Raw genomic sequence first — 22,911 nt, forward strand, 5'->3', positions numbered from 1 at the left:
ATACTGAAAAACTAGAATTAAGCCAAAAATACTGGGAAGGAAGACAAATGCTAAATTGAATACATACAAATTGAAACCAGACAAACCTATAAAGCTGTAACATAATCATGCAGCTCAGATAACTTTTGAACATGGTGTTCTTGATAGTACATTCTTACTAGGATATAATCTTAAGGACAGAAAGAACTGCAAAGAAATCTTAAGCTTACTTAAAAAGTTATTGTTAGTTGGGACGCCTGGGTGGCTCAGTTGGTTAAGCAGCTGCCTTCGGCTCAGGTCATGATCCCAGCGTCCTGGGATCGAGTCCCACATCAGGCTCCTTGCTTGGCAGCGAGCCTGCTTCTCCCTCTGCCTCTGCCTGCCACTCTGTCTGCCTGTGCTCACTCTCGCTTCTCTCTCTATGACAAATAAATAAATAAAATCTTTAAAAAAAAAAAAAGTTATTGTTAGTTTCAGAATTATACTATATTATGTTTCTATATATTCTAATATAACAATATTATTGCCATCCTATATATTGTAGGATAAAACAGAAGCATAAGGATAGTGATGGTAATGGAAGACAAGATAAAATAGAAGATATTATTCTGTTCCTTCTTTTATGTTTGTATCGTAAATTTGATGCAAATATTAGTATGACTTCCTGTTCCCTTGTTCTGTTTATAGAAAGGGCCAAGAAGCAATGACACCCCACTAGCAATGAACAGCACATCAAGCACCTAAATCTTGGTTTTTAAATGCCATTTCTATTAAAAGTAACCAAGGCTTCTTGGGGAAATATCTAATCTCAAGTTTCAGGCAGGGAATGTACAGGGTGAGTTTGGAAATTTTTTTTTTTAATTTTTTTATTTTTTCAGCATAACAGTATTCATTATTTTTGCACCACACCCAGTGCTCCATGCAATCCGTGCCCTTTACAATACCCACCACCTGGTGCCCCCAACCTCCCACCCCCCACCCCTTCAAAATTCTCAGATCGTTTTTCAGAGTCCATAGTCTCTCATGGTTCACCTCCCCTTCCAATTTCCCTCAACTCCCTTCTCCTCTCCATCTCCCCTTGTCCTCCATGCTATTTGTTATGCTGAGTTTGGAAATTTTTTATTTTTTATTTTAATTTTTTTCAGAGAGAGACAGAGAGAGAGAGAGAGAGAGAGAGAGAGAGCAAACACGGGGGGAGGGGACAGAGTAAGAGAGAGGGAGAGAGAATTTTAAGCAGGCTCCTTGCTCAGCACAGAGCCTGACTTGGGGCTTGATCTCATGACCCTGAGATCATGACCTGAGTGGAAATCAAAAGAGTCAGATGCTTAACTGACTGATCCACCCAGGTACCCTGGGAACTTTTTATGCAAGCAAATAGATTGTTCAAAACTAATGGGGTTATATCAGGACAAGCCCATTGTGCTTGAATGGGCTTCTGTTGGCCAAATTAGGATAGTTTGAACATAAAAAAGAATATCAGTAATGGATTATTATAATACCCTGAGGGGAGATATCCATGAATCTGCAGTGATGGGGGTTTGGAGGGGAGGGAGAGAGAGAGAAATGGGATGTGCAGGGAAAAGCCTTTATAGAAGTGTGCCAGCTAATAATTGTAGAGAGAATGATGGAATTAGAGAACTGCAATTAAGAAATTTTTAACAGAGCATTTTTGTTAAGCCTACCCTGATCTTGAATACCTTGCCTCATTTATAAAATGTTTCAGCTGTCAGTCATTTCTTGTCAGAAAAAATATGCCCGAAGGAATGGACCAAGTACAAATTGCATGTTACTGAGTTAATTTATAAAAGCAGTTTTGTTGAAGTATAATTTACATACCGTAAATTTCACCCATTCTAATTGTATAGTTTAGTGAGAAAGTCACCACTTTGCCTCCCCAGCATCATGATGATTCAAGCAAGGGTCATTAGTGAATGCTAATACTACTGAGTTTAAGATTGTTGAGGAACACCTTTACAACAGAAATATCTGACAATTACCACTTTAACCAGATGATAAAGTTTAATGTCACTAACAGTGGAATAACTCGATGTGCCTCTTGATCTGACATGATAAGAAATAAATAATATCATATATGTTATTTTCTTATCAAAACTGGTTTATCTGAATCTAATCATAAAAAAAAATCAGACATTGTACAGGTGCAACATTTTGAAAGATAATGTAGTATTCTTATAAAAAAAAGTTTAACTGAATAAAATCACAAGAAAATAATCAGACATTCAATGTGTAACACATTGTTAAACATGTGAGACTTTTTTAAAAAGTCAGTCATGGGGGGGCGCCTGGGTGGCTTAGTGGGTTAAGCCTCTGCCTTGGCTCAGGTCATGATCCCAGGGTCCTGAGATCAAGCCCCGCATCGGGCTCTCTGCTCAGCAGGGAGCCTGCTTCCCCCCCCACCCGCTTCTCTGCCTGCCTCACTGCCCATTTGTGATCTCTGTCAAATAAATAATTAAAATCTTTTAAAAAAAAAAAGTCAGTCATGGGAAACAAAAAAATTCAAAGCCAAGTTAAGGGGATTGTCTCAGATTAAAAGAATCATAACAATTAAGTCTATTATGTTAATTTTGGATATGGATCAGAACCAAGAAGACATTTTTCTCTTTTCTTTTGTCTTTTCTTCTCTTCTTTCCTTCTTTCTTTCATTCTTTTGTTCTTTCTCTCACTCGTTTGCTTTCTTTCCTCCTTTCTTTCCTTGCCTGCCTTCCTTTCTTACTGCCTGCCTTCCTTTCTTCATATTTTTTATTGAGGTATAATTGATCTATATCATTATGTTAGTTTTAGGTATACAACATAATGATTCGATATATACACTGTGAAATGATCATTATAATAAGTCTAGTTACAGTCATAAAGAATTACAAAAAAACGTTTTCTTGTGATGAGAACTTTCAGTGTTTACTCTCTTGGCGACTTTCAAATATGCATTACAGTATTATTGACTATAGTTGCCATGCTGTACATTACATCCCCGTGACTTATTTATTTTATATTGAAGTTTGTATCTCTTGACTCCCTTCACCCATTTTGTCTTCTCCCCTCTAGCAAGCACTGTGCTGTTCTGTGTATTTATGAGTTTTGTTTTGTTTTGTTTGTTCATTTGTTTTGTTTTTTAGATTCCACATATAAGTGAGATATGGTATTTGTCTTTGTCTGACTTATTTCACATAGCATAATACCCTCTAGTTCCATCCTTGTTGTCACAAATGGCAAGATTTCATTTTTTATGGGTGAGTAGTATCCCATTGTGTGTGTGTGTGTGTGTGTGTGTGTGTGTGTGTAGTGTGTATATAAAATCTTTTTCTAAAAAAAATTTAATTCCAGTATAATTAATGATGTATTAGTTTCAGGTGTATAACATAGTGATTCAACAATTTCTATACATTACTCAGTGCTCATCATGATAAGTGTACTCTTAATTCCCCTCACGTATTTCGCCCATCCCCCCACCTACCTCCTCTCTGTGTTCCAAATCTTCTTTATCCATTCATCCAGCAATGGACACTAAAAATTAGGGCCATATCTTGACTATTGTAAATAATGATACGATTAACATAGGGCATATTTATCTTTTCAAATTAGTGTTCTTATTTTCTTCAGATAAACACATGGTACTGGAAATGCTGGATCATTGGTGGTCCTTTTTTTAAATTTTTTGAGGAACCTCCATACTGTTTTTCATAGTGACTGCACCAACTTATATCCCCATAGCCCCACCAGAGTGCATGAGGGTCCTTTTTTCCCACGTCCTCTCCAACACTTATTATTTCTTACCTTTTGGCTAATAGGCATTCTGACAGGTGGAGGTGATGTCTCATTGTGACTTTGATTTTCATTTCCCTGATGATGACTGATGCTGAGCTTCTTTTCATTTGTGTGTCTTCTTTGAAAGAATATCTATTCATGTCTTCTGCCCATTTTTAATTGGATTGTTTTTCTGCTATTGAGTTGTATAAGTTCTTTATATATTTTGGATAATAACCCTGTATTGGATATATCATTTGCAAATATCTTCTCCCATTCAGTGGGTTGCATTTTCATTCTGTTAATGGTTTCCTTTGCTGTGCAGGTTTTTTAGTTTGATATAGTCCTATTTATTGTTGTAGTTGTTGTTGTTTTATTTTGTCACCTTTGCTTTTGGAGTCAGACCCAAAAAAAAATCATTGCCAAGACCGATGTCAAGGAGCTTATCACCTGTGTTTTCTCAAAAAGATGTTATTTAGAACAATTGGGGAAACTGGATAAGAATTGTGTATTAAATGATGTTAATGAATTTTTTACTTTTTTACATGTGTTACTGTGGTTGTGTAGGAAAACATTTTTATTCTTAGAAGCTGTATGCTGCATTATTTAGAGAAGTGTCATGTCTAGTTTTCTTTCAAGTGGTTTGACAAAAATCTTGTGAAAAGAAAGAGATTGAGCAATTTGAGGCAAAATAGTAATGGGGGATTAATCTACATAGAGGATATACAAGTTTGTGATTTTTTACTATTCTCTCAACATTCTATAGATTTAAAATAAAAATATGGGGGAAATAATTTTTATAGACTTTTGCCTAAAATATGGAATATTAGTGAGACCTCAGTAATTGAGATAATGGAGGCTAGTTAGGCAATCAGTTGTTACTCTTTTTGAAGACGTATTATAAAAATAATACAAATTTTCTCATTTCTCATTTCCAGAATCCTCATTCTCTTCATTCATAGAGGTCATCAACCCTGAACTTCTTTACCTTTTTTCCCTTCTAGGCATACCTATACCATCCTCAACTGGGTATAGAAACTATCCTTTTCTAAACTCTTTTGAATCATCAGAGTTCTATAGAACTTAACAGAGTTGAGTTCTATATTGCCTTAGTATTCATTACCTGATAGGGAGAAGTTTCTGGACGGGTTCAAGTCAAGGCATTACCACTTAATAGTTGTGTGACCTTAACTGTTAGTTAATCTCTCTGAGTCTATATCTTCATTTGAAAATGAGGGAGAATATTTACCCTTCAGGGTTTTTTTTTATATGGACTAAAAGAAACAATGTTGAACTTCCCTTAAGCAGTGCCTGGCCCAGGTTGGCAGTCAGTAATAGTGGCAGAACTGGTTATCAGAGATTACTGTGTATATAGGAGAGAGAGAGGGGAAGAAAGAAAACAAAGCCATTTGATTCAAAAGGTAGCTATTCAATTGGCCTAGGAGGCAGTTCCAGGAAGATTATCACTGAAAATTACTTACCTTGAAGAAGTTGTAAGAATGGCTGAGATGTGGGAGAATGTCAGTGACTGGAAAACGCTGAGGAATAAGATTATGCAAAGTTTGACTCTGTTGTCTTTCTGTATGTTGCATGTAACATGATCAAGTAATGGAGAGTGTCAGGCTTCAATTATACTAAGAGAGTTTTGTTTTGTTTTGTTTTGTTTTTGGTGGTGGGCGTGGTTCATTTTGCTTTTTAATAGTTAATGAGATCATATCTGCTGAAATGGTCTGTGGACTGTGAAGTTTAAGGTTAAACTTCTCAATAAGTCCTTTTACTCACATGCAAGTGATAGTTCTAGAAAAACTAATTAATGTGTCATTTTAACAATGGAAATAATATATTTTTTCCTGAAGAAAAATCTCTGTGTAGTTTTTTTTTTTTTTTTAAAGAGTTTATTTATTTGTGTGAGAGAGAGAGTGAGCAGAAGCAGGGGAAGGGGCAGAAGGACAGGGAGAAGGAGGCTCACTGCTGAGCAGGGAGCCCGAGGCAGGACTCCATCCTTGGACTCTGGGATCATGACCTGAGCTGCAGGCAGACGCCCATAACTATATAGGCTTTTAAAAATGATTTTATGTCAAAATCTGTATTTTAAAAGGTTTCTGGGAAATGTTTTTGTGATTTAATATCCTTAACATTGGTATGAATTTTTTTCCTATTGTAAGACATAGCAACTGTAATGTTAATAGGATCATGTATTTAACTTAAGAATTGGCTTATCTTTAAAAGTGACTTAGAAACCACACAGTATACTTTAAATATGTTAAAAGATTGCACTGTCCAATCAACTGTTCATGTTCAGTATTCAGGAGTGAATTATAGAGAGGAAGCAGGCCCCTTTTCCCCCCTCTCACCTCCATAGAACTGTGATGGGACTGAGCTGGAAATTGGTCAGAGAGAAGTACAAGAGCATTGAGTCAGGGAATGTCTGAACATGTGCTGATATTGCCCTGTTCTCAAATTTGATAGTCATCCATTTTTTAACATTATCTTTGCGCCTTTTCTTCCTGATCAGTATAGATAATTGAGAGTTAAGAGTAGCAATAGTCAAATACCACTTTCCTCTCTTGTCTTTCTCTGTATAAATTTATGGCCTTATTTCAAGGTTTGCTTGATGGCAATGCTGCAGTCACACATCTGTCTTCTGAGTTGGCAGTCACTGAAACTGCAGCAGCTCCAGCTCTTCTGGGACCACTTAGGACAGAGTTGACAATCAATCTGGGCTAATTTGCTATTCATTTTAAATATATGGAGCTCCTTCTCTTAGAGAGTGGGGGAAGTAGGGGCGAAGGACAGACATTTTTTGTTTCTCCTTATACCAAACCATTGTCTATAACATTAATATTTATCACATGCCACAATAAAAGGGTGGGCAGCATGAAAATCTTAAACTTATCGTTATTTAGAAGTTCCTTGAGTATTTTCAGGGCGTTTTGCTTTTTTGGTGAGGTGTCCAAAAGTATCACGACTAAAATATATTTCACCCATGATCTTTGCAGTCTCTTATGGGTTATAACCCCATAATTGTTTAATAGCCACTCACAACACTTTGACTGCTATTTAGGGAAGAAAGGGAAGACTCCTTGGAGTAACTAAAAATGCCATAAGGAATTTTGTGCTCTTTCCAAAAGACAGTCCCATTAGCACCGGGTCTCTGATCACCTTGTTTTTCCTTTTTGATGTAAAACATTCTCAGTTATCTAGTGTGGTGTGACTAACTCTTGAATAAAATGCCTTCAGGATCATTTCAGAGAAGCAGTTTTTTGTGATATGTCACAGTTGTAATTCATTTTTACCCAATGTTAATATTTATTATTTGAGGGGATTATATTAAATTAGAGTTTACAGGGTTGGGTATTTTTAAACCTTTTTTTTTTTTGAGACAAAATGGAGGTAGATTTGACATATAACATTATATTACTCTCAGGTGCACAGTGCCATGATTCAATATTTGTATATATTATGAAATGATTGTTACAATTAGGTTGACATTTGTCACCTTACATAGTTACAAAAAAGTTTTTTTCTCATCACAAGAATCTTGTGATGACAACTTTTAATATCTGCTTTCTTAGAAACTTTTTTTTAAAAGATTTTATTCATTCATTTGAGAAAGAGAGAGAGAAACAGAGAAAGCACAAGCAGGGGAAGAGGCAAAGAGAGAGGGAGAAGCAGATTCCCCTCGAGCTGGGAGCTCAACATGGGACTCAATCCTGGGACTTGGAGATCATGACCTGAGCCAAAGGCAGAAGAAGCCCAGCCATCTGAGCCACCCAGGAACCCCTCTTGGGAATTTTCAAATATGCAATATGGTATTTCACAGTGCCATATTTTTTTAAAGAAGCTTGGTCCAGATAAATGCTTTAAAACTATTTTTATTAGTTTACTTTCATCCCTCTTGTATCTGAAGAGCATCAAATGCTGAGATGCCAAAAGATGCCTTTGAATTCCGAATAAAATATCTTCTTTGTCTTTCATCCTCTAAAATAAAATCTGAGGGGGCGCCTGGGTGGCTCAGTGGGTTAAAGACTCTGCCTTCGGCTCGGGTCATGATCTCAGAGTCCTGGGATCGAGCCCCGCGTCGGGCTCTCTGCTCAGCAGGGAGCCTGCTTTCTCTTCTCTCTCTGCCTGCCTCTCTGCCTACTTGTGATCTCTGTCTGTCAAATAAATAATAAAATAAATCTTTAAAAAATAAAATAAAATAAAATCTGATTTACTGGTTAATTAAGGTGGCTTCTTTTACCTCCTCTTTTTCTTAAATTCTTTGAGAAGTCTTGGTGACATTGGTTGACCAGTGAGGTCATCTGTTGTGCTCTGGAGTGTAGTGTTCCACTTCAGATACTTGAGAAGCAAATGCTCTTGATCTGCCAGAGATGTGGCTACTCACTCTAAGGGTCTCTTGAGCTCAACAGAGACAGGTACTTGCTTCTTCCCATTGCAGTTAACTTAAAGATATTTTATGTCTTTCCATTGTTTAATGAGCTGCCTCCTTGTCTCCACCGCCCTTTACAGACAAGATAGATTTATCGTCACATTATTGTTCCCTGATCCTAAATAATCTCTTGTAGGTAAGATTAGGGTACGAAGGTTAAAAATGATGAAGTCTTCAGCTCCTGTTAGGAAATAGTGTGTGATGGTTAACATTCTCAGAGCTCCACTTCTACAATTCCTTTTCTATATGTAAATCCAGATTTGAAATACACTCAATGCATCTGCAAAATTAGATTTCTCACTAATCCTGCTTATGTACATTTTGTGCCCAAGTGAATTTCCTCAGCTGGAGAGCCTCCCCAGATGAATTATATGTAACATGATTTAAATCACTCCCAAATAGCAGGATTTATATTGTTTGTGGGATATACAGATTTTTCTCCAAAGCAATTTTCTTCCTGTTAGTGACTAAAAACTATAAATATGCTGGTGTCTTACTATAATGCTATCTTTGGGACCATGCTCTATGACCATCTCATAGATAAAGTGGCCTGATAGTATTTCACTGATGAAATTTCTCCCTAGATGGGGTTCAGATAGGCCTGCCTTATTTTGAGCACTTCAGTGTTTGAAAGGACAACAAATGGCATTATTCTGTGGTGCCAGTTATTAGCTCAGCATAGTACTTTTTCTTTAAACCCCTCACAGCATTTGACAAACAGGCACACTGTAATAGAAAAAGCACTCATAGATGGGAGTCTGAAGATACGAATCCTGATATCATTTTTCATGAGCTTTGGCCTTTGGGAAGCTACTGAACCTTACCTTCTTGACTTTTTAATTCTCTCTATCCTGATGGATGTTGTGGGACTCAAATAAGGTAATAGGTATAGCCATTTTGAAAACTGAAGTACTGTATATATATATATATATATATATATATATATCGCTTCTCGGCCTTTTGGCTAAGATCAAGTGAAGTACTGTATAATGGGAATGTGTTCTCTCAGATACAAGTTAAAACCACATAGCTGTGACTCTTAAATACAAAACACCTATTATGGGCAGAGGCACTGTTAATCAGTGTAGGAGGTATAACATCAATGGCGCACTGCCTTGAACAGGTTCAAAGTGTGGGGGTTGGGGACAGCAAAGAAAGAGAAATCTAATCTTTAGTTGATTTCCTGGAAGAAGTAGAATTGAAATGAGGCTTGAATAGTAAGTGATACTTCAATAGGATGACTGTCTGAGGACCACTTAGGATGTAATGTAATAATAATTCTACTACCTTGTTTCTGCCATGTCGTCTCCAAGAATTCAGGATACCTTCACCATCTTTTCTTTTAATGCCTTTCCTTGAAATGTATATTTTATTAATTTTGTGTGAGGGGTAGTGCTATACACAAGCAGAGTATCCACATCACCAACTTAATGTGTCAGTAGCAAGACTGGGATGAGCATTCCCATAGTAGAGATGAGAGCTTTGTCTGTTCTCTAGAAGCACTCTTCTTCCCATCAGACCATAGTACTGAGAATTCAAGTATATTTATTCTGAGTGTTACTTCAATTTTAATAAGCTGGGAATCTTCTTGAAAGTAGCTAAGACAAATAGGAGGACAGTGTCTTCTCTCTCTCTCTTCTTCCCTTGCCCCCTTCCTATCTCGTTCTTCCTCTTTCTGAGTCAAAAATAATCCTTAATTACATTCAGCTCCTGAGATTTCAAGGTTACTTTTAAACAGCATCCTAACTGAATACAAAGCCTTAATATATGGCTTTAGCTTAACAGGCATGCAACAATGAGGAAACCTAGATCATAAAGCTAAAAAGATGGTCAACCATATTAAATAGCGAGAACAGATTTGTTAAAACTATCACATCATGTAAACTGGGGGTCATATTATGTGCCTATTGAACAGGCACTTCTGGGAAAAGAGGTAGGGAATCCAAACCTTATTTGTGTGTGTTAGTCTTCATCCTTGAAATTTTTACACATTTTACAATTTGAGTTAATTGTACATTCACATGTACTAGTAAGAAATCATAAAGAGGTGCCGAAGAAATAATGCAGAGGTCTATTTATTCATTACCTAGTTTTCCCCAGTGCTAATGTCTTATAAAACTGTAGTACAGTAACACAACCAGGACATGGACGTTGGCATAATCTCTCTTGTTCAGATTTTCCTGGTTTTATTTGTATTGCATTTGTGTGTGTTTCCTTATGCGCATTTTTATCACGTGTAGGTTTTTGTGTGCATTGCCATAGTTGAAATACAGAGCAGTTCCATTACCATAAGAATTCCTCCTATTTCCCTCTTATTGCCACACCCACCTTCCTCCCACATCTCTAACCCAGTTCCTAATTGTTAGAAACCACCAATCTATTCACCCATTTCTAAAATTTTATCATTTTAAGATACTATATAAATGGAATCGTACAGCATATAACCACATGGGGTTGGATTTTTTTTTCCTCAGTGTAATTCCCCTGAAATCCATCTAAATTACATGTATCAATGGTTTGATCCTTTTAGTTGCTGACTAATTACTCCATAGCACTATGCACCACAGGTTATTTTACACATTTACCAGTTGTAGGACATGTGGGATGTTTTTAGTTTTTGGCTACTCACTACTACTAAGCCGAAGGCAGACACTTAACCTACTGAGTCACCCAGATGCCCCTTATTCGTTTGTTTTAATGTTTTGAGCCTTTATTATATATTCTAGGGTATATGCTAGTCCTTTGTTGGCTCTGTGGTTTGAAGATATTTTCTCCTAGCCTGTCATTTGTCTATTCCTCTTTAGATTTTATTTATTTATTTGACAGACAAAGATCACAAGTAGGCAGAGAGGCAGGCAGAGAGAGAGGAATGGAAAGCAGGCTCCCCGCTGAGCAGAGAGCCTGATGCCGGGTTCGATCCCAGGACCCTGAGATCATGACCTGAGCTGAAGGCAGAGGCTTTAACCCGCTGAGCCACCCAGGTGCCCGTTGTCTATTCCTCTTAACAGAGCTGTTCATAGGACAAAAGTTTTTTAATTTTGAGTTTCTCCATTCTTTTATGGATTATGCTTTTGGTGTCAAATCTACGAACTTTTTGCCTAGTACTATATCCCAAAGATTTTCTCCTTTTCTTTTTTTTTTTTTTGCAAGTTTTATTGTTTCACATTTTACATTTAAGGCTGTGATCCATTTTTGAGTTAGTTTTTCTTTAAGATGTGAGGATTAGATCAAGGTTCTTTTTTTCTTTTCTTTCTTTTTTTTTTTTTTTTGGCCTATGGGTAGCCAGTTGTTTCAACACCAGTTGTTGAAAAGACTATCCTTCCTCAATTGAATTGCTTTTGCATCTTTGTCATATATTAGTTTGGCATATGGATCTTCTGGGCTCTCTATCCCATAGATCTATATGTGTTTCCCTCCACTAATATCACACTGTGTTCACTATTGTAGCTGTATAGTAAGCCTTAATATATGGTAGAGGGATTCCTCTCACATTATTTTTTTTCCATCAAGATTATTTTGGCCATTTTAATTCCTTTGCCTTCTCATAAAAATTTGCTGGGATTTGATAGAAATTATATTAAACCTGTAGATTAGTTTGGGGGAGAATTGATATTTTTACTCTGTTGAATCTTTCCATCCATGAATGTGGCATAGCCCACCATTTATTTATTCGCCAGCATTTTGTAACTCCCAGCATCCACATTATATATGTTTTGGTTTTATTAGATTTATACTTAACTATTTTATTTTATTTGTAGTAATTACAAATTATATTGTGTTTTAAATTTTGGTTTCCATATGTTCATTGCTAGTGCATAAAAATGCAGTTTGTTTTTATTTATTTTTATTTAAATACAACAGCCAACATATAGTACATCATTAGTTTTTGATGTAGTGTTCAGTGATTCATTAGTTGTGTGTAATACCCAGTGCTCATCACATTATGTGCCCTCCTTAATGTTCATCACCCAATTACCCCCTTCCCCTACCCACAAACCCTCAGTTTGTTTCCTGGAGTCAAGAGTCTCTCATGGTTTGTCTCCCTCTGTGATTTCTTCCCATTCAGTTTTCTCTTCCTTTCCCTATGATCCTCTGTGTTATTTCTTATACTCCACATATGAGTGAAACCATATGATAATTATCTTTCTCTGATTGACTTATTTCACTTAACATAATACCCTCCAGTTCTATCCATGTCGATGTAAATGATAGGTATTCATCCTTCATGATGGCTGAGTAATATATACGAACCAAATCTTTTTTTATTTTCTTAGATTTTATTTATTTATTTGATAGAGATCACAGGTAGGCAGAGAGGCAGGCAGAGGGGTGGATGGGAAGCAGGCTCCCTGCTGAGCAGAGAGCCTGAGGTGGGGCTCCATCCCAGGATCCTGGGATCATGACCTGAGCCGAAGGCAGAGGCTTTAACCCACTGAGCCACCCAGGCGCCCCTTGCCATTCATCTGTTGAAGGACATCTCAGCTCTTTTCCACAGTTTGGCTATTGTTGACATTGCTGCTATGAACATTGGTGTGCAGGTGCCCATTCTTTTCACTACATCTGTATCTTTGGGGTAATAACACCAAAGTAGTACAATTGCTGGGTCAAAGGGTAGCTTTATTCTTAACTTCTTGAGGAACCTCCATACTGTTTTCCAGAGTGGCTGTACCAACTTGCATTCCCACCAACAGTTTAAGAAGGTTCCCCTTTCTCCACATATCCTCTCCAACATCGTTGTTCCCTGCCTTACTAATTTTAGCCTTTTTTGTATGTATGCTTTCTTGTATGTATGCTTGCTGAACTTACTTCTTATATCTAGGAATTTTTGTTTTGTTTTGTTTATTCCTTGAGATTTTCTACATAGGTAGTTATATCATCTGCAGATAGGGGAAGTTTTATTTCTTCCTTTCCAATCTGTATGCCATTTATCTCTTTTCCTCACTTTGCACTGGCTAGAACTTCCTGTACTATGTTGAATAAGAGTTATGAGAACAGACATCTTTGTCATGTTCCTAAGTTTCCATGGAAAGCCATCAGTCTTTCACTTTAAGTACAGTTAGCTGTAGACTTTTTGTAGATGCTCTTTATCAAGTTTAGGTAATTTCATGCTCTTCCTGACTTGCTGAGAATTTTTATCATGAATGGATAGTGGATTTTGTCAAATGCTTTTTCTGCATCAATTGATATAATCGTGTGTTTTTTTCTTCTTTAACTTGTTGATATGGTGGATTGCATTGATGCATTTTTTAAATTTAAGTTTTGTTAGTTATCATATAATGCAATATTACTTTCCGGAGTAGAATTCAGTGATTCATCACTTACATACAACACCAGTGATCATCACAAGTGGCCTCTTTAATACCCACCACCCATCTAGCCCACCCCTCACCCACCTCCCTCCATCAATCTTCAGTTTGTTCCCTGTCGTTAAGAGTCAGTTATGGCTTGTTTCCTTCTCTCCTAAGATTATCTTGGTTGAATTCGCATAATTTATGGTTTTCTAGGAGTTGGTACAATTCTTTGGTGTTGAATTTATAAGCATAAAGTTGTTCTTAGGATTTCCTTTTGATACTTTTAATGACCACAGGATTTGTGTGATCTGCCCTGTTTCATTCCTTATATTGGTAATTTGTGTTTTCTCTATTTTTATTTTTTTCTGTCTTGGTAGAGGTTAATCAATTTTTATTAATTTTTTTTCTCCAAAGAATCAGCTTTTGTTTCATTGATTTTTCTCTATACTGTTCCTGTTTTCAGTTTCATTAATAACCAGTCTTTATTATTTCCTTCCTTTTGCTTGCTTCAGGTTCATTTTGCTCATATTCTATTTTCTTAAGGTAGGAACTTAGATTATAGATTTGAGACCTCCCCTTATCTCTAATAGTGTTCTCTTTTAAGGCTCTTCTGAATATCAGCAGTTCTTAAACCTCAGTTGTCATCTCTAACCATCAGTTTTACTAATGGTTCTTTTACTTTGCATTATAAAGCTCTATGTTAACAAACATCTGCACATAGATATCCCAAAGGCGCCTCAAATTAAACTTGTGTAAAGCTAAACTCATTATCTTCACTCTCTCCTGGGCCTCCCAGATCAGTAACTCCAACTCCTTCAACTTTTCTTTTTCTCAGCTAACAGTTGCTATTATTTGCTCAGGGACTTATGGTAGACTATTTCTATTTCTTCAGTAAGTGATGATGATTATACTTCTTAATAGCTCCTGAATCTTCTTTTCAGTAGATTACTATCACTGCCTTATTTCAGGTCTTTTACATCTACCACCTTAAAAGTAGAGGGTAAAGTTTTTTTTTTAAGATTGTATTTATTTATTTGATAGACAGAGATCACAAGTAGGCAGAGAGGCAGGCAGAGAGAGGGGGAAGCAGGCTCCCTGCTGAGCAGAGAGCCCGAGGCGGCCTGATCCCAGGACCCTGAGATCACGACCTGAGCCGAAGGCAGAGGCTTTAACCCACTGAGCCACCCAGGCGCCCCAAGGATAAAGTTTTTAAATAAAGTTTATGAAAAATATCAGCTTCTCTGTCCACACCCTGTTTTCCACCCCTAGAAACAATCATTCTCAATTATTTCAGCTGTTTTTTTTTAAAATATTTCTAGATCTCTAAATACCATGTATACTTTACTTTTTAGTTTTTCCATTTTAGGCCTTCTGTATTGGCTTCCCCAAATGGGAAGTAAGGATTTAACTCTTTTATACCACCCTCATTTTGTGTATATGTATGTGTGTGTGCAATACAATATACCCCCATACTGCCCCTCCAGTATATGTACATATTACATTTATAGAAGCATATAAATATATGCAGGTAAGCACACTTTTCTGTCATCTTACCAATATAACCATATCATAAATTACACATAGAACAATATTTATTGTTTTGAGTTAAGATTGCATAAATTTTATTCACAGCCTGGCCATATAGCATATTATATTGTCTTCTTTTTATTAAGATTTATTTATTTATTTATTTGAGAGAGAGAGAGAGAGATAGATAGAAAGAGTGAGTGAGCAGGGGGAGGGGCAGAGAGAGAATCTCTAGCAGACTCCCCACTGAGCATGGAGCCCAATGAGGAGCTCCATCCCAGGACCCTGAGATCATGACCCGAGCTGAAATCAAGAGTCAGGAACTTAACCAACTGACCCATCCAGGCACCACTATCTTACTTCTTTTACAAGTTTCTGTTTTCCTCTAAAGTTTATTTCATCATTTGCTAAATTTTCTATATACTTACCAGTAAGTAGTTCATTCTCTGATACGTGCTTTTTCTTTAAATCCATCAATTTCACCTTCTTGGATTCCTTTCTCCCAGACCCTCTAATCCCGAATCCCTAATCTATTATCTGGTATTGTTGCTCTCTTGGTTTACTACTCAGCTAGGTTCTTCCCTCTACAGCAATCTTGTATTCCATCTATTTCTTTCTTTCATGGCTCTTATATTTCCCTTTTTATGGTTTATTCCCTTGTTTTAGTATAACGTGTATTTCATCAGCTTCCTGAGAGAATGCATGGGAAGTAAGTATTTTGAGATACTGCATATCTGAGGTCTTTTTTATTTCAAGTATAATTAACATACTGTGTTATAATAGTTCCAGGTGTACAATACAATGATTCCACAATTCTATACATTTTTTTTTTCTCACCGTAGCACATACCCTCCCAATTTTATACATTTCTAAGTGCTCAGTCAAGAGAAGTGATGCCTGGGGTGCCTGGGTAGCTCACTTGTTTAAGCGACTGCCTTCAGCTCAGGTCATGATCCTGGGGTCCTGGGATTGAGACCTGCATTGGGTTCTCTGCTCAGCAGGGAGCCTGCTCCTCCTTCTCCCTCTGCTCTTCCCCCTGCTCATACTCTCTCTCAAATAAATAAAATCTTTAAAAAAGAGGTAAGTATACTCTTAATCCCCTTTATCTATTTCACCTCGACCCCCCAATCTACCTTCCTTCTGGCAACCACCTGTTTGTTCTCTGTAGTTGTCTTGTTTTTTGTTTGTCTCTTCTTTTTATTTGTTTGTTTTGTTTCTTAAATTCCACATATGAATGAAATTGTATGATATTTACCTTCTCTGACTGATTTCACTTAGCATAATACTCTAGGACTATGTTGTTGGAGATGGCAAGATTTCAGGGGGTTTTTTTTTTAGGGCTGAGTAATATTCCAGAGTATATATACACCACATTTTTAAAAATCTGTTCATCTGTCGATGGACATTAGGGTTGCTTCCACACCTTGGCTATTGTAAATAATGCTACAATAAACATAAAGGTGCCTATGTCTTTTCAAATTACTTTTTTGGGGGCGCCTGGGTGGCTCAGTGGGTTAAAGCCTCTGCCTTCAGCTCAGGTAATGATCCCAGCGTCCTGGGATCGAGCCCGGCGCATCATGCTCTCTGCTCAGCGGTGAGCCTGCTTCCTTCTCTCTCTCTGCCTGCCTCTCTGCCTACTTGTGATCTCTGTCTATCAAATAAATAAATAAAATCTTTAAAAAAAAAAAAACAAGTTACCTTTTTTGTTTTCTTTGGGGAAAGGTCTTTATTCTACCCTCACAACTGATAGTATTGGCTATCAAAGTCTAGCTTGGAGGGCACCTGGGTGGCTCAGTGGGTTAAAGCCTCTACCTTAGGCTTAGGTCATGATCCTGGAGTCCTGGGATCGAGCTCTGCATCGGGCTCTCTGCTCAGCGGTGAGCCTGCTCCCCCATCTCTCTCTCTGCCTTTCTCTCTGCTTACTTGTGATCTCTGTCTGTCAAATAAATAAATAAAATCTTTAAAAAAAAAAGTCTAGCTTGGAAATAATTTTCTCTTAAACATTTGAAAATGTTGTTGATTGTCTTCCAGATTTGAGGTCCATTCTGATTCCTAAACCTTTAATGTGACCCCTTTGTTTTCATGTTTCCCCCCCCCCATGGAAGTTTTCAGGATCTTCCCCACAATACTGAAATTTCAGATGTGCCTCCATGTAGGTTTAATTCATCCACTGAGATGGTATTCAGTGAGCTTTTCCAGTCAAGAACATGATTTCTGTCAGTTTGGGGGAATTTTCTGGAATTAGGTTTCTGCTGTATTTTTGTTAAATTTTCTCAGATAAGTACTCAGCTTTTTATTCCAGTCTTTCTACTGATCTTTGCTTCCTGTTACACTTTTTAGTTCACAAGAGCTTGTAGTATTGTTTTGTGGTGTGTGTGTGTGTGTGTGTGTGTGTTTTAAATAGCATCCAGTTCTTATTTCATGGATTCAGTGTCTTCTCTCTGACGATATTATTGATTTTTAAACATGTTTTATTCTTCCTGGGGCACCTGCATGGTTCAGTTGCTGAAGTGTCTGCCTTTGGCTTGGGTCATAGTCTCAGGGTCCTGGAATTGAGCCCATGTCAGGCTCCCTGCTCAGTGGGGGGTCAGCTTCTCGCTCACTCTCTGCCCCTCCCCCTGTTCATGCTCTCGCTTTGTCTCAAAGAAAAAAATCTTAAACAAATATTTTAGTTTTCCTGGATTCTGTCTTCCAGCTTTCTTTATCTTTGCTTTGTTTTAGTCTTTTGGTCTTTTTATTTATTTATTTATGAGAAAGAGAGAGAGAGAGAGGAAGGAGGGGGAGAGAGAGAGAATTCCAAGCAGACTATGTGCTGAACACAGAGCCCAACATGGGGCTCAGTCCCACAACCCTGAGATCATGACCTGAACTGAAACCAAGAATCAGACACTTAACCTTCTGAGCCACCAAGGTGTCCCTGGTCTGGTATTAAAGATATTCCTCAACACACTGGCGATTCTTGGTTTTCCATTTATATTCAAGAATGAGACATTAAACTGTAGATGGATCTTGCTAATTTACTATAGGATGATTTGGCAAGACCTTTTTACTGGAGGATCTCTAGCCATTACTTTTAGAATTTTTAGGATTTTTCTCTTCAGTTGGTCATTTCTCCAAGGAAGAATCTTTCAGCTTTTGGCTAGGGACTAATAAACCTAGTGGTAGCCAGTGTTCTTGGGGCTATTAAAAAAGGGATTGGAGCTCAGTGCTCAAGTTGTAGACTTTTACTTCATCCCTTGCAAACTTTCACTTATATTTTTGGTACAGATACCTTATCCTCAGCTCTCCCTGATGACTCTGAGCCACAGCCCACCTGGTTTACCCTTTCTAAACAAAAAGTCCTCTGCTAGGCTTGGGTAGGGAGAATCACCCAGATGTGGCGGAATGGAGAGATCTGCCTCTTACTGCTTACAGTCCCACTTTCAGCACTTCTTTGAATTACCTAATTCTGCTAATTCCGAATCCTTTTAGCATTCTACCAGCACAGTCATCATTCCTTTCTACAATTTATAGGTGAAAATATTTCCATTGTTCAGTTGCATTCTTCTGGTTACCAGTGAAGATGAGTATTTTTAAATATTTATAAACAATCTGTATTTCCTTTTTTTAAGCTGCTTATTTGTATCTTTTGACCATTTTTTCAAGATTTTTTTCCTCCAGCTGCCCCAATTGTTTTTTTTTTAAATTTTTTTTAATGATTTTATTTATTTATTTGAGAGAGAGAGAGAGAGAGCATGAGAGGAGAGAGAGATCAGCGGGAGAAGCAGACTCCCCGTCGAGCAGGGAGTCCGATGTGGGACTCGATCTCTGGACTCCAGGATCATGACCTGAGCCGAAGGCAGTTGCTTAACCAACTGAGCCACCCAGGTGCCCCCACAATTGTTTTTCTAAAAGGAAAATAAGAGTTGTACTATAGCAGTGTTTATGAAAGTACATTGTTTCCTTTGACCATGAATTTAGTATTATCTATTAATTTTTATATGTGGGGGCTCCTGGGTGGCTCAGTGGGTTAACCCTCTGCCTTCAGCTCAGGTCATGATCCTGGGGTCCTGGGATCGAGCCCTGCATTGTGCTCTCTGTTCAGCAGGGAGCCTGCTTCCCTTCCTCTCTCTCTGCCTGCCTCTCTGCCTAGTTGTGATCTCTCTCTGTCAAGTAAGTACATTAAATTAAAAAAAAATTTAAAAAAAATTTTTATATGTGTAACTTAAAATAAAAATAATTATAGTAGAGCACTGTTAGGGTTTAATGATCAACTCACTTATTTTCATAACTTTATATGAATGTCTTTTAATCTTTACCTAAAATATTTGCAAGTAGGTTTAAATGAAGAAAACATCTGTCCCATACACAGAATAGGACTGGCTAGAAGCAATTTTACCAGAATATTCTTGGGGGGGGTGCAAGTGATTTTTAGGAAATGTTTTAAACACAATAATCTATCATCTTAACCAATGGCTGTTTAAAGCTCAGAGTTGTGCAAACATTAGACAATCCATTTGAAAACATTTCTATACCCTAAAGAATTCCTCTTGCTTGTTGGCAATTGATCCCTGTTCCTGCCAATAGTCTACTTTTTCTGTCTTTAGTGATTTGTACTTTCTGGAGAGTTTATATAAATAGAGTCATATTATATGTGGCCTTTGCTGTCTGGCGAAATGGTTTCAGAGTTCATCTATGTTGTAATATGTATCACTACTTCATTCCATTTATTGCTGTGTATCATTCCAGTGTGTGGACATCCACATTTTGCTTATCTGCTCATCAATTGATTGATATTTGTGTTTTATTTTCCAAATATAGTTTTCCTTTGAAGTTAGGTCCATAATGCATCTTGAGTTGCTTTTTGTGCATAGTTAAGAAGTAAGAATTCAACTTCATTTTCATGTAGGTATCCAGTTGTCTCTGCACTATTTGTTGCAGAAGACTATGTTTCCCCCCACTGAATTGCCTTATCACCTTCATCAAAAATGAACTGACCATAAATATAGGGTTTTATTTCTGGACTTTCTGTTCCATTGATCTCTATGGCTATCCTATGCTAGTATTACACCATCTTGATTAATGTGGCTTTGTAGTAAGTTCTAAAATTGTGTAGTGTAATTCTTGCAATTTATTATTCTTTTTCAAGATTGCTTTGCTATTCTGGGTCCGTTCCATGTAAATTTTAAAGCTTTTCTATTTCTATAAAAATAGCTTGCTGGAATTTTCATAGGGGTTACAGTGAATTAGTAGATCAGCCTGTGAGGGATTGCCATCTTACCACTACGGAGTCTTTCAATCCATGAACATGGGATTCCTCTTCATTTCTTTAGATCTTAACTCTTAGCAATGTTTTGTATGTTTTGGTGTACAGGTCTTATACTCCATTTGGTAGGTTTATTTCTAAGTGTTTTAATTCTTTTTGATGCTTTTGTGAATGGAATTGTTTTCATAATTTCATTTTCATATTGCTCAGTACAGTTCATTTTAATCTCAAAATGTATATGGTGTATTTCCCCCAAATATTGACTATTCCTGGCATTTATCTTCTAGTATGGAATATAATTTCAGAGGCCTACAGGAACCAGTCCCTAATACATATCTTCAGAACTGAACTCTGGGCAGTTAAATTTTAGGAGCAGTTTTTGCCCTCAAGTAATGAAACTCCTAAAAAATGTAAAGTATGTTAATATAGAAATAGTCCTGAGAACTTAATTTGAAGACATGACAAAATATTTATAGAAAGCTCTCTTAATAATGCTGGCTTGTGTTGCTCAACATTTCATTGATTTTTAAAATTTTTTTATAAATGTGTTCCTTAATACATTATCAATCAGCAAATTAAGTAGATTTTGCTTATGTTGACAATTCTGGCCTCAAGTTAATGGTTTGTTATAGTGCTCATTGTTCCTCTGTCACACTGAAAAATGTTATTCAGTGGTTAAAAAAAATTGCACCCTGCAGTTATTAGAAAAAAAAAAAGATGTATTTTGGCAGGCTCAATGTACACTGTTTTTCTAGCCTTTCAGTATACAACCATCATTTAAAATACTTGTTCTTAAGGTGTAATCTTGCAAAATGTCTGTATGTCATAAGATAGAATGATGTATTCTTATACTCTTATACTTTAAAACTGAATAACATTGGGGCTTTTCCAATTGGCTGAAGAAAACTGAAGTATGTTGTTTCAAATTTTTCGTGTTTCTCTTGTGAAGTTTTTTTTTTTTTTTAATCTTTGGCACCAGCTATTGCTTATTGACTAGTAAGCGTTAATGAACACTAAAACAAATGACCAACTGCACATTAATAGAAAAATCTAGATTATCAAGCTTACTTTGACAGCTTATTTTTACTATAGAATATTGCTGTTTTATATGGTAAAATTAATGGTATTTTGTGTTGCTCTGCTCCCAGGCAAATTGAGGACCACCAAGTTAAATAAACCATTAGAAAGGAACAGAAATGTGAATATACTATGTGTACTAATTTGCTTATAGACAGCAAAGACCTCTACCAGAATCTATACCCTCAATTTAATGACTACCTTATATAGCACTTTTAAGCTGTAATGAGTAAAAAGCAGTTTTCACTTCTCTTCAACAAAACATAAATGTCAAGTACACAGTTATTTACCAGAAAATTAGAGCAAATCAAGAACAGTCTCATCCACTGTTTTTATAGTTTCTAAACAGATTGTTTTTTCCTGTATATTCTAATAGTTAAAGCTATTAAATAAAATTGATGTTTTATTTGTCATGTTGAAGTGAGAATGTAAACTATTCTGTTCCTTGGACATTTTGACCTTGAATTAATGGTGCATGACTTTTCCTCCTATAGGCATGCTGCAGAAGAAGGTAGAAGAGGTAACACGGGTTTTTGAGGATCATTGTCGTGCGGAGCAAGAACACAATATCAGAATTGCTTTTGATTGAACGACCATATATTCAGCATGCTGTTTTGGGATTATACATTATCTACAAGTTGTTATGATGTGAAATAGAGTAGTATTCACAATTAACTATTTAGTGTTTGGTTGCAATGAAGTTTTCTTGTGGTTGGTTTGATTTTTTTTTCATTTAAATATTGTGCTGTTGAGAATTATACTGTAGTTTGGCTTTTAGTAGTAGCAAATCGTGACTGTATTAGCCCTCTTGGCTCTAGGCAGTAACCTATTACATGTTGACTCCGTGTGTGTAATTTGTATCTTAAACTCTCCTAGATCCCATATTCTACCAGCAGCACACATTGTCCTTCTTCCTCTAACTGAATCATCGAGAAATGTTTGCCAAGAAATAGATTCCAGCTAGTCTTTACTGGGTGCCTGCTTTCAACATGTAGTGTACATGTAGTGTAGTCTTTTTCCTCAAAGGAACTTACTGTCTAGTTTGAGATATAATTAATGCCTGTCTGTATGAAAACAGTATAGATAATACAAAGAAGTGTGTTATAAAGTATAGAAAATGTGAGAAATTCGGAGAAGAAGAAACATTAGAGTAGATTTAGTTCTTGAATTAGGTTATGTTTAAAAGGGTAAGGTTCAGGCAATTCATATATTTTTGATGTACAGATAGTCTGGTATTTTATTTGGTTTTAGCATGTAGTTGCTGGCTTTTGGATATTTGTTTTTCAAGAAAAAACCTTGTTCTTAGCTTGGGAACAGTCTGATCTCTTGTGTTACATGTTTTACCTGTCATAAATAAAGGTGATATTCTAAAAAATAAACGTATAACGTGAAAGCAAACTTACTTAAAAGTTCTTGAGTGACTAGAGCTTAGTCGACTATAATTACTGAGCTAAATTTCTGTAATACTGACTGTACATGTGCAGGGGGGTCCTGAACATATTACAGGAAGAAAATATCTTTGAAATGAGTACTAGTGATTTTCACCACCTCATAAGTAAACTAAATATCAACTTACATGGCCTTTTCATTCCTACCCA

At 36.7% G+C, this 22,911-nt stretch overlaps 1 protein-coding gene across 6 annotated transcripts in view; it reads left to right on the plus strand.

The window, feature by feature from the left end:
- Positions 1–22,701, plus strand: part of NUP62CL (nucleoporin 62 C-terminal like) — a 94,857-nt gene extending 72,156 nt beyond the window's left edge. For 5 of the 6 annotated variants that reach the window (XM_047716730.1, XM_047716733.1, XM_047716734.1 and 2 more), the window contains 2 exons: positions 3,114–3,122; positions 21,808–22,701. In XM_047716730.1, the coding sequence (XP_047572686.1) occupies positions 3,114–3,122; positions 21,808–21,902 (104 nt within the window). In that variant the 3' untranslated portion in view covers positions 21,903–22,701. The remainder of the gene's footprint in view (positions 1–3,113; positions 3,123–21,807) is intronic. The other variant, XM_047716732.1, reaches the window with a different exon arrangement.
- Positions 22,702–22,911: the final 210 nt, after the last annotated feature.

This window comes from Lutra lutra, chromosome X (genome assembly GCF_902655055.1).
Source record: "Lutra lutra chromosome X, mLutLut1.2, whole genome shotgun sequence".
In the NCBI taxonomy this organism is placed as follows: Eukaryota; Metazoa; Chordata; class Mammalia; order Carnivora; family Mustelidae; genus Lutra; species Lutra lutra.